This window comes from Gekko japonicus, unplaced genomic scaffold (assembly GCF_001447785.1).
Source record: "Gekko japonicus isolate JY-2015 unplaced genomic scaffold, Gekko_japonicus_V1.1 scaffold3296, whole genome shotgun sequence".
NCBI lineage: Eukaryota > Metazoa > Chordata > Lepidosauria > Squamata > Gekkonidae > Gekko > Gekko japonicus.
The window spans coordinates 65,159-77,798 of NW_015170994.1; the positions used below are offsets into that span (position 1 = coordinate 65,159).

The 12,640-nt window shown below is 51.1% G+C and overlaps 1 protein-coding gene across 1 annotated transcript in view; it reads left to right on the plus strand.

The window, feature by feature from the left end:
- LMF1 (lipase maturation factor 1) overlaps window positions 1–12,640 on the plus strand; it is a gene marked incomplete at its 5' end in the record, with an annotated part of 138,041 nt that overhangs the window by 57,259 nt on the left and 68,142 nt on the right. Inside the window, one exon of the mRNA XM_015419004.1 lies at window positions 7,318–7,485. Coding sequence (XP_015274490.1) covers window positions 7,318–7,485 — 168 coding nt within the window. The remainder of the gene's footprint in view (window positions 1–7,317; window positions 7,486–12,640) is intronic.

Sequence of the window (12,640 nt, forward strand, 5' to 3'; positions counted from 1 at the left end):
GTGTGTGTATGTATGTGTGTGTATATATATATATATATATATATATATATACATATATATGCACACACAGTACATCTGAAGTTTATTTTTGTCCTTGGGGAGAGTGGCGCGGCTGTGGCTCTACGGCTCTACTCAATTGCCAGCGTTTTACGGTCACGCAGGCACCCAAGGCAAACAGACGTCTCCCTGGCTCGCTCAGCTGTCTCAAGCTGGGCAGATTCTTTTGCGGGTTTTTTTTTACCCCCCTCCAGAATGAATATTGCCATTGACACGGTTGGGGGAAGCCCAGCACAGCGACCGCTTGTAGGGTACCTTTGGGGGAAAAAACCCACAACACAAACAAATAAAACGGAAGGTCCCCGGAGGCCTAATTATTTTAGATGTTTCATTGCCGAAGAGCCAGCGCCTCTTCCTCCCCTTCTCCCACCCCCCAAAATTAGATCTTTGTGTTCTCAAACGGTTCTCCCCTTGTGACACTTGTTTACTGTAAACTTTTTCAGAAGTTGCGGGCAGAGGGAGGAATAGATCTGGTTAAATTGGCTACTGTTTGTGTGGGTGTAACATGCACACTCACGTGGCTGCGTTAGAGGGATTGTTTCGAAAATCTCTGAACCGTCGTTTTCCGCAAAGAAACCCACTGGATTAGTTGAGCTGCGACTGTTAGATTATTTGTGCTGTGAATGCTGACAAAACCCAAAAGCGTCCCATCTCTTCTGCCGTGTGAGAAGGAACATCTCTTTCAGGATGAGGGCTGTGCCATCAAAACAAAGGAGGAAACACTCTTATTTTCCAGATTTTTTAATTCCTGTGCAGATTGAGGAAGTCACCCTGCCAACAAAAGTCCGCATGGTCAAAGCAATGGTATTCCCAGTAGTCATGTATGGCTGCGAGAGCTGGACTATAAGGAAGGCCGAGCGCTGAAGAATAGATTCTTTTGAACTATGGTGCTGGAGAAGACTCTTGAGAGTCCCTTGGACTGCAAGAAGATCAAATCAGTCAATCCTAAAAGAAATCAACCCTGACTGTTCCCTGGAAGGCCAGATAATGAAACTGAAGCTCAGATACTTTGGCCACCAAATGAGAAGGGAGCCCTCACTGGAGAAGACCCTGATGCTGGGAAAGATTGAAGGTCAAAGAAGACGGGGACGGCAAAGGATGAGATGGTTAGGCAGTGTCATAGATGCAACAAACATGAAGCTGAGCAAACTTCAGAGGACGGCGGAAGACAGGAAGGCCTGGCGGGATCTGGTCCATGGGGTCGCGAAGAGTCGGACTCGACTGTGCAACTGAACAACAACAGTTGGCTAAGATTTCTTTCATATTGGTGACAAATTCCAGAGGAATAGCAATGCTAGTCCACGGCTGCAGAAATCTATCCATTCATCAGTCTAGCATGAGCTTTCCTGTACTAGAAGTGGATCCATGGTAGGCAGGCACATACGCACATTTGTGTATTTATATCCACCACCGGGGATGTACTTCATGCATCGGGTGAAGTGGACTCTACTCCGTGGAAGCACATAGTATAAATTATGTGTTAGCTTAAAGTGACACAGAACTGTAAGACAACACTTGAGTCCAGTGGCACCTTTAAGACCAACACACTTTTATTCAAGGTGTGAGCTGTCGTGTGCAGGCACACTTCCTCAGATACATCGAAGTGGACGTTAACAGTCCATACATATAGGCAGACGGTAAACAGCAAATTAGCATTCAACATAATGAAGACGTTTTAACAGATGCAAAGACCAAACAGGAATAACAAGCTAAGTTTACATGATCACCATGTGTTTGGATTTAATTATGGGGGGAAATACAGTGGAGCAAATAAATATGTCAAAATAGGAGGCTAATGTGTAAATGTACCCTTCTTAATCGTGGAATGCTAAAAGTAATTGGGGACTTATGCGGTGGCTCAAGAGGTTAAGACGCTGAACTGCAGACCGGAAGGTCGGTAGTTCAGCAGTTCGAGACCCGAGTGCCACATGACGGAGTGAGCTCCCGTCTCTGGTCCCAGCTCCTGCCAAACTAGCAGTTCGAAAGCAAGAAAATGCCAGTAGATAAATAGGTACCACTTCGGTGGGAAGGTAACAGCGTTCTGTGCACCTCGACGTCTAGTCATGCTGGCCACATGACCACGGAAATGTCTTCGGACAGCGCTGGCTCTTCGGCTTGGCAACGGAGATGAGCACCACATCCCTAGAGTTGGATTCGACTGGCTTTCGTGCAAGGGAGACCTTTACCTTTACCTAACATTAATTGAGACCCTGTTGTTATGCTCCATCCGTCTCTTCTCGAGCATGGAAGCAACTAACAGCATCCTTTTCCTTGAGACTGAGTGAATGGTTGTGCAGTGTTATGTCTCCTCTGTCACCAGATCAGAGAAATACATTCCAACATTCATTGTGTTACATTACAATCACTATTCCAGTCTACTATTCCAAATGAGACATTCGCTGCGTATTTTCCGGCTGTGCCCAGAAGTCCAGCCTGCAGGGATGCTTGCGAGCCAATGGGAACACCAGCTAATCATTCGTAGCTGATTTATTGATGGTCAGAAAGAAATGCATCAGTTGAAAGAAGAAGAAGAGAAGAAGAGATTGGATTTATATCCTGCCCTTCACTTGGCGTCTCAGAGCGGCTTATAAACTCCTTCCCCTCCCCACAACTGACACCTTGTGGGGTCGGTGGGGCTGAGAGAGCTCTTTCAAGGACTGCTTGTGAGAAATCACAGCTGACAGAACTCTGGCTTGCCCAAGGTCATCCAGCAGATGCAAGTGGAGGCGTGGGGAATCAAACCCGGTTCTCCCCGATCAGAGTCCACGCACTTAACCGCGACACCAAACGGGCTCTCGAGCTTTGTTCTGTGGTCTCCGTGGTGTGGTCGTCCCTTGCCACAAATGACCACGCTGGGGCCCTTTTGGCAGGCAGGTCACTAAAACATTCACGTGGCAGATACACATTGACAGTGTACGTATTAGGGGTCTTGCGAGCGATGTGTGCAATTGTTACATCCCCCCCCCGGATCTGGGCGATGCTGTCTGTCCACTGGCAGTGTCTCTTGACTTTCACGCTCCTTGGATAAAAATCACATCCCACGGAACTGATGGGGGAGGTAAGGCCATGTGTGAATAACACCATCTCGGGCAAAGGTGTTTCCCCATTTCAAAGAAGGGGGAAGAAACTTGATATCCCAGCTGGGTGGAATCCAGCGGGAAGGATTTGACCCGGCCTTTCCGAGGCCCGGCCTCCAGACTAACTCAAACCAGCTCCCGTGGGGGGGGGGCCTCTAGCCACCACCACCCCCGGCCCCAGTCCTCTGACCTCCGGATGTGGCAACCCCCTGACCTCGCGACCCCGTGGTGTAGGAGTTTGGCTACCTCCCTGGACCCCTCAGCTCGTTCCATCCTGCCCCCGGTGTCAGCGGAAGGAAGGATGCGGTCTTCGGTCCCCCGAGGGGAGCGCAAGGGCCTCCGAGCCATAGAAAGCAATGCCGTGATTAATTCCAGCTTTGCTAATAAGGAATTGCACTCGTTACCGGGATTGGCAGCTGGCTCGGGAGCGATGCGCCTCCACTCTGCGAGCTGATTTCCCCGTGCGCCGCTTGGAATCTTTTAAAAAGGTTTGTGTGTGTGTGTGTGTGTGTGTTGTGTTTTTCAACTGCAAACCGTTTAAAGATGTGTTGCGTCTCCTTCGATAGGGATCGGCCGTCCCCCCCCCCCACCACTTTGTTTTCCTCTCAGGGTTCTTCACACACACACACCCCAAAGAAAACATTGCTAAAGAATGTATCCCCGTGTTAGATACGCTAAGGAAGATCCGGAGCCAGGCCTCGTGGTGGTGGTGGTGGTTGGCCATTGTTCCGCTGTTTCGTGGCGCTGAGCGAGTCATCCGTGCATCCTTTTCCCGAGGCCACGTTTTTTTAAATCCTGGGTTTATCGTTCGTGGGATGACAACGAGAGGTCAGTTCCTGTGGGTCTGTCCTGTTAATGGTGGTGCTGGGCTCCTGGCCAAAGAGCCGAGAAGGGCCACCTGTAGTCGACGCTCCCTCTAAGCCGCGGAGTCTGGTGAACAAAAATTCTACTTTGTGAGCTCCTGGCATTCAAAGTTGTGAGTGAGCGATTTGGCCACTGCATCAGTTAGTTTGCTCTGGAGCCCTCCTTCCTGAGCCAAGACAAAAATGTGTGAGCCAGAGGCTGAAAAACTGTGAGCTGGCTCACACTCACTCAGCTTAGAGGGAACACTGCCTCCGCTCCAGATGTTCCCACCAAAGTGGTACCTATTTATCTACTTGCAATTTCTTGCTTTCGAACTGCTAGGTTGGCAGGAGCTGGAACTAGAGATGGGAGCTCACTCCGTCATGCGGCACCCGGGTCTCGAACCCTAGCGCCACCCTTTTATCTGTTCCATCTTCCTCTGCAGCCGTCTTCTGCAGGGGAACTGATCTCAGCCGCCCGGAGATCAGTTGTCATTCCAGGAGGTCTCCAGCCAACCACCCGGAGTCTGGCAGCCCTAGACTCTACCGTCCATCTCATGGAGTCACAGAGTCGGAAGGTCCTTCGGAGGTCATGCAGTCGAACCCCCCGCTCAGTGCAAAGATTTGCATCTTTACGGCCCGGAGAGCTGTCAGTCCAGCCTTGGCATACGAACCTCCCTAAGGGTGAACGTCTCTTATCATTAGGAAGGTTCTCCTAATACTTAGCCAAAATCTGCTTCTGTGTGATTTCCACCTGTCCGTTCTAGTTCTGCCCAGTGTGCCCCCCCCCCCCCCGGAGCCGGAGGAAACAGGTTTGTGCCATCTTTTGTGTGACAAGAGTGCTTCACGGCAGTTACACAGAACCTCCATGTTCAGGAGCAGTTGATCATAGAATGTTAAGAGTTGGAAGGGACCTTGCAGGTCATCCAGCCCAACCCCCTGCACTCTGCAGGAGCACAGCCGAAAGAGAGCCCTACAACATACCCGAAAGATGGTCGTCCAGCCTCTGCTTGAAAACGTCCAGTGAAGGAGCCTCCACCACCTCCCGAGGCAGTCTGTCCCACTGCTCAACCACTCTCACAGTTAGGAAGTCTCTCCCGATAATTAGCCGGTATCGCCTCCACCCATTAGATCCAGTCTTGCAACCCGGAGCAAGAGAGAATAGATCTGCTTCATCTTCTGCATGACAGCCCTTCAAATACTTGAAGACTGCAATCATGTCCCCTCTAAGCCTTCTCTTTCCCAGGCTAAACAGACCCAACTCTTTCAGCCTTTCCTCGTAAGACTTGGATTCCAACCCTCTCACCATCCCGGTTGCCCTCTTCCGGACACGCTCGAGCTCGTCAACGTCCTTCCTAAAAGGTGGTGCCCAAAACTGCATAATTGCATGCCAGAGCCTCTTCACACATTACTTTTTTTTTTTTAAGTGTACGCTGACAAATGTGACAAACTTGGGTCTGGAAATGCCAGGTATACATTTATAACATAGCGTACATGTGTTAAAGACTTCAGGGTAGGGCACGATATAAATCCAAGGATAAATAAAAATAAAATAAAATAAATAAAGGTTTACCTTTGTGACTTATGTGGCTCACCCCCGGGGGCAACAGGCCACAGGCCCAGGAGGCTTTGGGTTCAAATCCAAGCTGGTATCTGGCATAGATGGCGTCAGCGACCCGTATCAGAGGCCCTGTGGCCCTTCTTTTCCGGGATCTTCTCCTGTGTAAAAAAGAAGTGACGGAGCATTGCAGGCAGTGGCGGACCTACATCTTTGGGACCCCGAAGCTTGAACTGTCATGGGGGCCCCTTCGCAACCAGCAACAGTAGGGCCCTTTTGAGGCCGCATGAAATGGGTATTAGAGCATACAAGAAGCAGGACCCGCGATGCTCGTGGGGTGGGTGTATTCCCCGCGGCTCCCGGGCTGCCAAGGCTTCTCCCCGCCACCGCCACCCACAACAACAGTGGCAAGCCCTGTGTGGCTGTGAGCCGTCAGGCCCACCAGGCTTCTCTCCCCCCCCGCCGCCATGGCAACAATGGGCTCAGCTCCTGGTTGCGGGGCCTGCCAGGCTTCTCCCCCCCGTCTCCGACAGTGGCAACGGCTGTGGCTCCTAGCCGCCACCCCCACCGCCAAGGCTTCTCCACCCCCGCTGCCACCGCCAGCACCAACCGCGGTGAGCTCTGCGTGGCTCTGCCACAGATCCCAGGGGTAAGTGCATTCTCTGCGCATGTGCAGGGAATGGTTTTTTACTTTGGGGGGGATTTAAGTATCCCCCCTATAGTTTTTTAAACTTTTCAGAGTTTTCTGCACACCTGGGACTGCCCCAAGTGTGAAAAAAAATCTCTCTGCCCCCGATGTGCCCCCGATGTGTGGATTTAGATATCCGCACAGAGGGGGCAGCTTGGCTATTAGATATATAGATTTTAAGGTCAACATTAAGTACTTCAACCTATCAGCTTACGATTCTGTCACTAAAATAGCCGTATTTTAATAACAAACACTTTAAAAAGCTCCATCAATTTTGTTGAAAAATCCACTTATTTAAATAAACAAGTTGCTTTGGGGCCCCTCCAGGATTAGGGGCCCTGAAGCTTAAGCTTTATTAGTTTCATTGTAGATCTGCCCTTGGTTGCCAGAAGCAAAGCAGAACCAGTTTGGTGTAGCAGTTAGGAGCGTGGACTCTAATCTGAGAGGACCGGCTTTGATTCCCCGCGCCTCCACATGCAGCTGCTGGGGTGACCTTGGGTCAGTCACAAGTTCTCCCGGAGCTGTTTCCTCAAGGGCAGTTCCCGAAAGAGCTCTCTCAGCCTCACCTTCCTCACAGGGTGTCTGTTGTGGGGAGGGGAAGGGAAAGGAGATTGTAAGCTGCTCTGAGACTCCAAGTGAAGGGCGGGGTATACATCCAATCTCCTCCTTCTCCTTCATTGTAGAGACCTTCCAGGTGGGGTAGAGGTTCATGGACCTAGAACCTGGGTACTGAACCAGGAGTTGGGGAGATTGGGATCAATGCTCCCTCTAAACTGTGGTGTCTTGTGAGCGAAAATTCTACTATGTGAGCTACTGGCATTAAAGTTGTGAGCAAGTTCTCTCAGGGCTGTTCTCTCAGGAGCAGTCCTCTCTCAGAGCTCTCTCAGCCCCACCTACCTGTCAGGGTGTCTGTTGTGGGGTGGGGAAGGGAAAGGAGATTGTAAACTGCTCTGAGACTCAAAGGGCGGGGTATAAATCCAATCTCTTCTCCTTCTTCTCTTAATGATGATGATGATAGCAATAATAATTATTATAGCAATAATAATGAGGTCCATGCAGGCCAATGATTTGTTACCTTCTTTTCCCTCCTTCCAGACGCAGCCTGTCCCCAACCCCATCGCCTTCTATATGCATCGGTCGCCTGTGTGGTTCCATCAGTTCGAGACCCTCGTCAACCACTTCGTTGAGCTGGTGGTGCCGTTCTTCATCTTCCTGGGACGGCGCATGTGCATCGTCCACGGGGTTCTGCAGATACTCTTCCAGGTGAGAACAATTAGTTGAAATGCTTTTTATACTGTTTCCCCCCGTCGTCCCGTACGTACGGGCATCGGCCTGGTCGACAAGCCCGCGAGGCCAACGCTCGATCTAGATGCCATTGGTACCTCCGTTGGGTCTAGCCAGAGATGAAGCACAAACTCTCCTATTCTCGCCGTTTGCCCCCCGTCTTCTGCATAAGCATGAAATGAAACGAGAGGCAATTCTGTATCTGGCATTTGCTCCACATTTTCTCAACGCTGAAGAAAAGGTGCAGCTCAAAACCACATTCAGATATCCCAGGACAACACCATACTGACTGCAAAGTCTCCACTGAACGGCCATAAATCTATGAAGAAGAGGAGGAGGAGGAGGTGATTGGGTTTATACCCCGCCCTTCACTTGGAGTCTTAGAGTGGCTTACAAACTCCTTTCCCCTCCCCTCCCCACAACAGACACCCTGTGAGGTGGGTGGGGCTGAGAGAGCTCTGGGAGAAACTGCTCTTTTTCAAGGACAGCTCTGAGAGAACTATGGCTTGCCCAAGGTCATCCAGCAGCTGCGAGTGGAGGAGTGAGGAATCAAACCCGGTTCTCCCAGATTAGAGTCCGATGGGCTCTTTTTGTAGCAGGTACTCATTTGCATATTAAGCGACACACCCCTAATGTAGCCAATCCTCCAAGAGCTTACAGTAGCTCCTGTAAGAAGAGCTCTGTAAGCTCTTGGAGGATTGGCAACATTAGGGGTGTGTGGCCTAATATGCAAAGAAGTTCCTGCTACAAAAAGAGCCCTGGAAGAAAGTGAAAGCGGCATGCAGCGTAGAGGGTACCATAAAACCCAGTGATCCAAGACAGTAAAAGCAGCATGCAATGCAGAGGGGAATTTCTGTTCCAAGCTGAGTTTGGTAAAACAATGGAGGGAAAAGCCAATGCAGAATCACCCAAGATCTGGCCGTGGAGCCAGGGAGATGTCCGTAGAAGCTTTTTTTCGGAAGAGGTCGTACATTTCCCAGGTGGAGACTTGAATCCAGAACCTCCCAGGTTCTAGCCCAACGTTATAACGACTGCACCACACTATGCAGCTTGGCGTGGCCGTCAAGTCCCCCCCCCCCGGTTTGCCCCCCAAGACCTCGGGCAGAGAGAAGTCTTTTCGAAGATCCTTTTCACCCAAGTGTTCAGGAATTGTCTCCAGTGGCCGTTTGTGCACAAAGCATCCAGCCGTTGCAAATTCCAATCTTGGGGATATCCAGGAGTCATTTCATAGAAAAAGGGGTGCAGGAGCTCATTAGCATAACTGATTAGCATAACTTATTTGTGTGTCAGAAGGCAACACCCGCTGCTCAGGGGTTGAGGGAACTGGGCAAAAGGAGCTGCGATATGGCTACGACCGCTGCCATATGTGCCCACTCCTGGGCTTGTTACTCCCGGAACACCGTTCCTGCTCGCTCCCCCTCAAAATGACCCCTGGGGATATCCTTTGCCCGTTCCACCAGCGAAGAGTTTTCATGGCTCCTCCCCCAACATAAATACCAGGGGTCATTTCCTGCAGGAGCGCACAGGAGCGGAGCTCCGGCAGTAAAGAGCCCAGGGGGCGGGCACATGCAACAAGCCCCTCCCTTTGTTCCCAGTAGCAGCAGCTCCCAGCATGAGGAGCAAGAAGCAGCCAGGTAAGTTGCAGAGCCCCCCTCCCCAACAGTCCAGTGGCACCTTTAAGACCAGGTTTTATTCAGGTACAAGCTCTCCCTCCTCTGCAAAGACAGATCTGCACACACACACACACACCCGCCAATAACCAGCAATCCAAAGCAGTCCAGTGGAGCCTGAGCGGTGGGTGTTGCCTTCTGGCACACTTCTGGTGATGTCAGGGGGTGTGACATATGCAAATAAGTTATGCTGAGTTATGCTAATGAGCTCCTGCACCTCTTTTTCTACGAAATGACCCCTGGTAAATACCATTCAAATCCTATAATCTTAAAAAAAAAACGGTGAATTGCTAGCCACAATTTGGCTGGCTGGAGGAAGAGTTCCTCGGCTTGAAGGCAAAAGGAAATCTCTCACAATAACGACCCATAATGACCTATTGTTAAACGCATTTGTCGTCTCGGCCTTTAACTGACATTTTATGGACAGTCAGCAGCGAGCGTCTCGCATTCCCACCGGAGGCTAACAAGGGGGAGCCCGGCCCGGCGTGATGCTCGGGTCTCGAGTCGCTGTCGGGGTTTCGGCCCCGCGTGCGCCCAGACGCCCGTTTCTTTAATATTTACTGTTCTCTCCTTCATTCGAAATGACTTTTATTGACGCTGCTTCTGCTCCTGCAGAGGAAGCCGTAAAGTTTAAGGCTGCTCTCCCACTTAATTTCTGCTTTTCAAGATTTTAATTGACATTACATGCATGGTTTTATGAGACATTTTTATAATTGTTATTGGAGTCGTGGTGGCTGGGCTCGGCGAAGGGCAGGGGGTCCCCCCCCCCCCCCGGTTTTTTGGGGGGGGTCAAAAAAAAAAGGGTCCGCAGGAATATCGTCCCGTTACCGCCTCCCTCCCCCCCAAATTAGACCAGCGGAGTGGGGGGAGTGTAAATCGTGCTGGCTACTCCAGAATCTGTTACGTGAAGGGGGGTGGAGCGACAAAGGTGTTTGGTTTTAAAAACATAAGAATAGCCCTGCGGGCTCAGACCAGTGGTCCATCTAGTCCAGCATCCTGTCCCACACAGTGGACAACCAGTTTCCAAGGAGGATCAACAACAGGGCAGAGAGCCCGAGGCCTTCCCCTGAGAAGAACCTCAGAAGAGCCCTACTGGATCAGACCAGGGAGGGTCCATCAAGTCCAGCATCCTCCCTCACACAGTGGCCAACCAGTTCTTCTGGAGGGCCAACAACAGGGCATGGAGGCCAAGGCCTTCCCCTGATGTTGCCTCCTATCTCTGGGATTCAGAGGATTAGTGCCTCTGAATGTGGAGGTTCCTCTCAGTCACCAGGGCTAGTAGCCATCAATAGACTTATCCTCTCTGAATCTATCTAACCACCTTTGAGGTCATCCTTACATCCACTGGCAGTGAATTCCACATTTTAATCGCTCTCTCTGTAAAGAGGAAGAGAAAAGATTGGATTTATACCCCGCCCTTCACTCAGAGTCTCAGAGCGGCTTACAATCTCCTTCCCTCCCCCTCCCCACAACAGACACCCTGTCAGGTAGGTGGGGCTGAGAGAGCTCTTCTGAGAACTGACCTTGAGAGGACAGCTCTGAGAGAACTTGTGACTGATCCAAGGTCACCCAGCTGGCTGCATGTGGAGGAGGAGTGGGGAATCAAACTCGGTTCCCCAGATCAGAGTCCGCCCCTCTTAACCACTACCCCAAACTGGCTCTCTTTCCTTTTGTCTGTCCTAAACCTACTGCCCATCGGCTTCATTCGATGCCCTCAAGATCTAACATTTGGGGAGCGGGAGAAAAATTTCTCTTTGTTGGCTCTCTCCACCCCTTGCATAATTTTATCAATCTCTCTCATGTCCCTTCTTATTCATGGAGGTCTGTGACCCCATACTTGAGGAAAAGGCATGGCTCTTACCCAGATTTGTAAGAGCGGACAGAATTGTCATGCTCTGTTGGAACTGGTGGGAGTAGTGCTTAGGAGTGCAGACTCTGATCTGAGAGAGGCGGATTTGATTCCCCACTTCTCCACATGCATCTGCTGGTGTGACCTTGGGTCAGTCACAGGTTATTTCAGAGCTGTTCTCTCAAGGGCAGTCCTCGAGAGAGCTCTCTCATCCCCACCGACCTCACAGGGTGTCTGTTGTGGGGAGGGGAAGGGAAAGGCGATTGTAAGCCACTCCGAGTGAAGGGCTGGGTATAAAATCCAATGTCCTTCTCCTCCTCCTAATCTGGGCTAGCCGGGTTTGATTTCCCCACTTCTCCACATGCATCTGCTGGTGTGACCTTGGGTCAGTCACAGGTTATTTCAGAGCTGTTCTCTCAAGGGCAGTCCTCGAGAGAGCTCTCTCATCCCCACCGACCTCACAGGGTGTCTGTTGTGGGGAGGGGAAGGGAAAGGAGATTATAAGCCACTCCGAGTGAAGGGCTGGGTATAAAATCCAATCTCCTTCTCCTCCTCTTAATCTGGGAGAGCCGGGTTTGATTTCCCCACTCCTCCACATGCAGCTGCTGGTGTGACCTTGGGTCAGTCACAGGTTATTTCAGAGCTGTTCTCTCAAGGGCAGTCCTCGAAAGAGCTCTCTCGGCCCCACCGACCTCACAGGGTGTCTGCTGTGGGGAGGGGGAGGGAAAGGGGATTGTGAGCCACTCTGAGACTCCTTCGGGTAGTGAAGGGCAGGGTATAAATCCAATCTCTGCCAATGTTCCCTCTAAACTGCGGAGTCTTGTGAGCAAAAATGCTACTTTCTGAACTCCTTTTAATGTTCTGAGCGAGCGACTGGGCTGCTGCATAAATCAGTTTGCTCTGGAGCCCATCCTTCCTGAGCTAAGACAAAGATGCGTGAGCCGGAGGCTAAAAAACTGTGAGCTAGCTCACACCAACTCAGCTTAGAGGGAACACTGGTCTCCTCCTCCTCCTCCCTTTTCTACGATCATCATTCATTTGGCCCTCCTGTGACATGTTTGCTTAGCAAGGCAGGGAGAGGTTTCCGGGGATCAGGCACTGTGGCTGCCCCGCTCTTTCTGTTTGTGTCTGCACACTGTCATCTTTTGTCGTCCCTGGCTATCCGTTCTCCTCCTCTCGTGCCCTGCTAGCACACAGCTCCAGCCCTGACCTGGATGGCCCCGGCTAGTCCGTCGTCTCAGATCTCAGCAGCTAAGCAGAGTCGGCCCCGGTTAGTACTTGGGTGGGAGACCACCAAGGAAGTCCGGAGTGGTGGGTGTAGGGATCCGACCTTCCTGCTCTGATATTCTTCTCGGCCGTCTTCGACCTCCGCTTGTTTCCAAAGCGGAAACGATGCGTCAGGAACAATGCTTCCTCTAAGCTGTGGAGTCTTGTGAGCAAAAATTCAACTTTGTGAGCTACTGGCATTCAAGTTGTGAGCGAGCGATTTGGCTGCTGGATAAACTAGTTTGGTCTGAAGCCCTCCTTCCTGAGCCAATACAAAAATGTGTGAGCCGGAGGCTGAAAAACTGTGAGCTAGCTCACACTAACTCAGCTTAGAGGGAACACTGGTCAG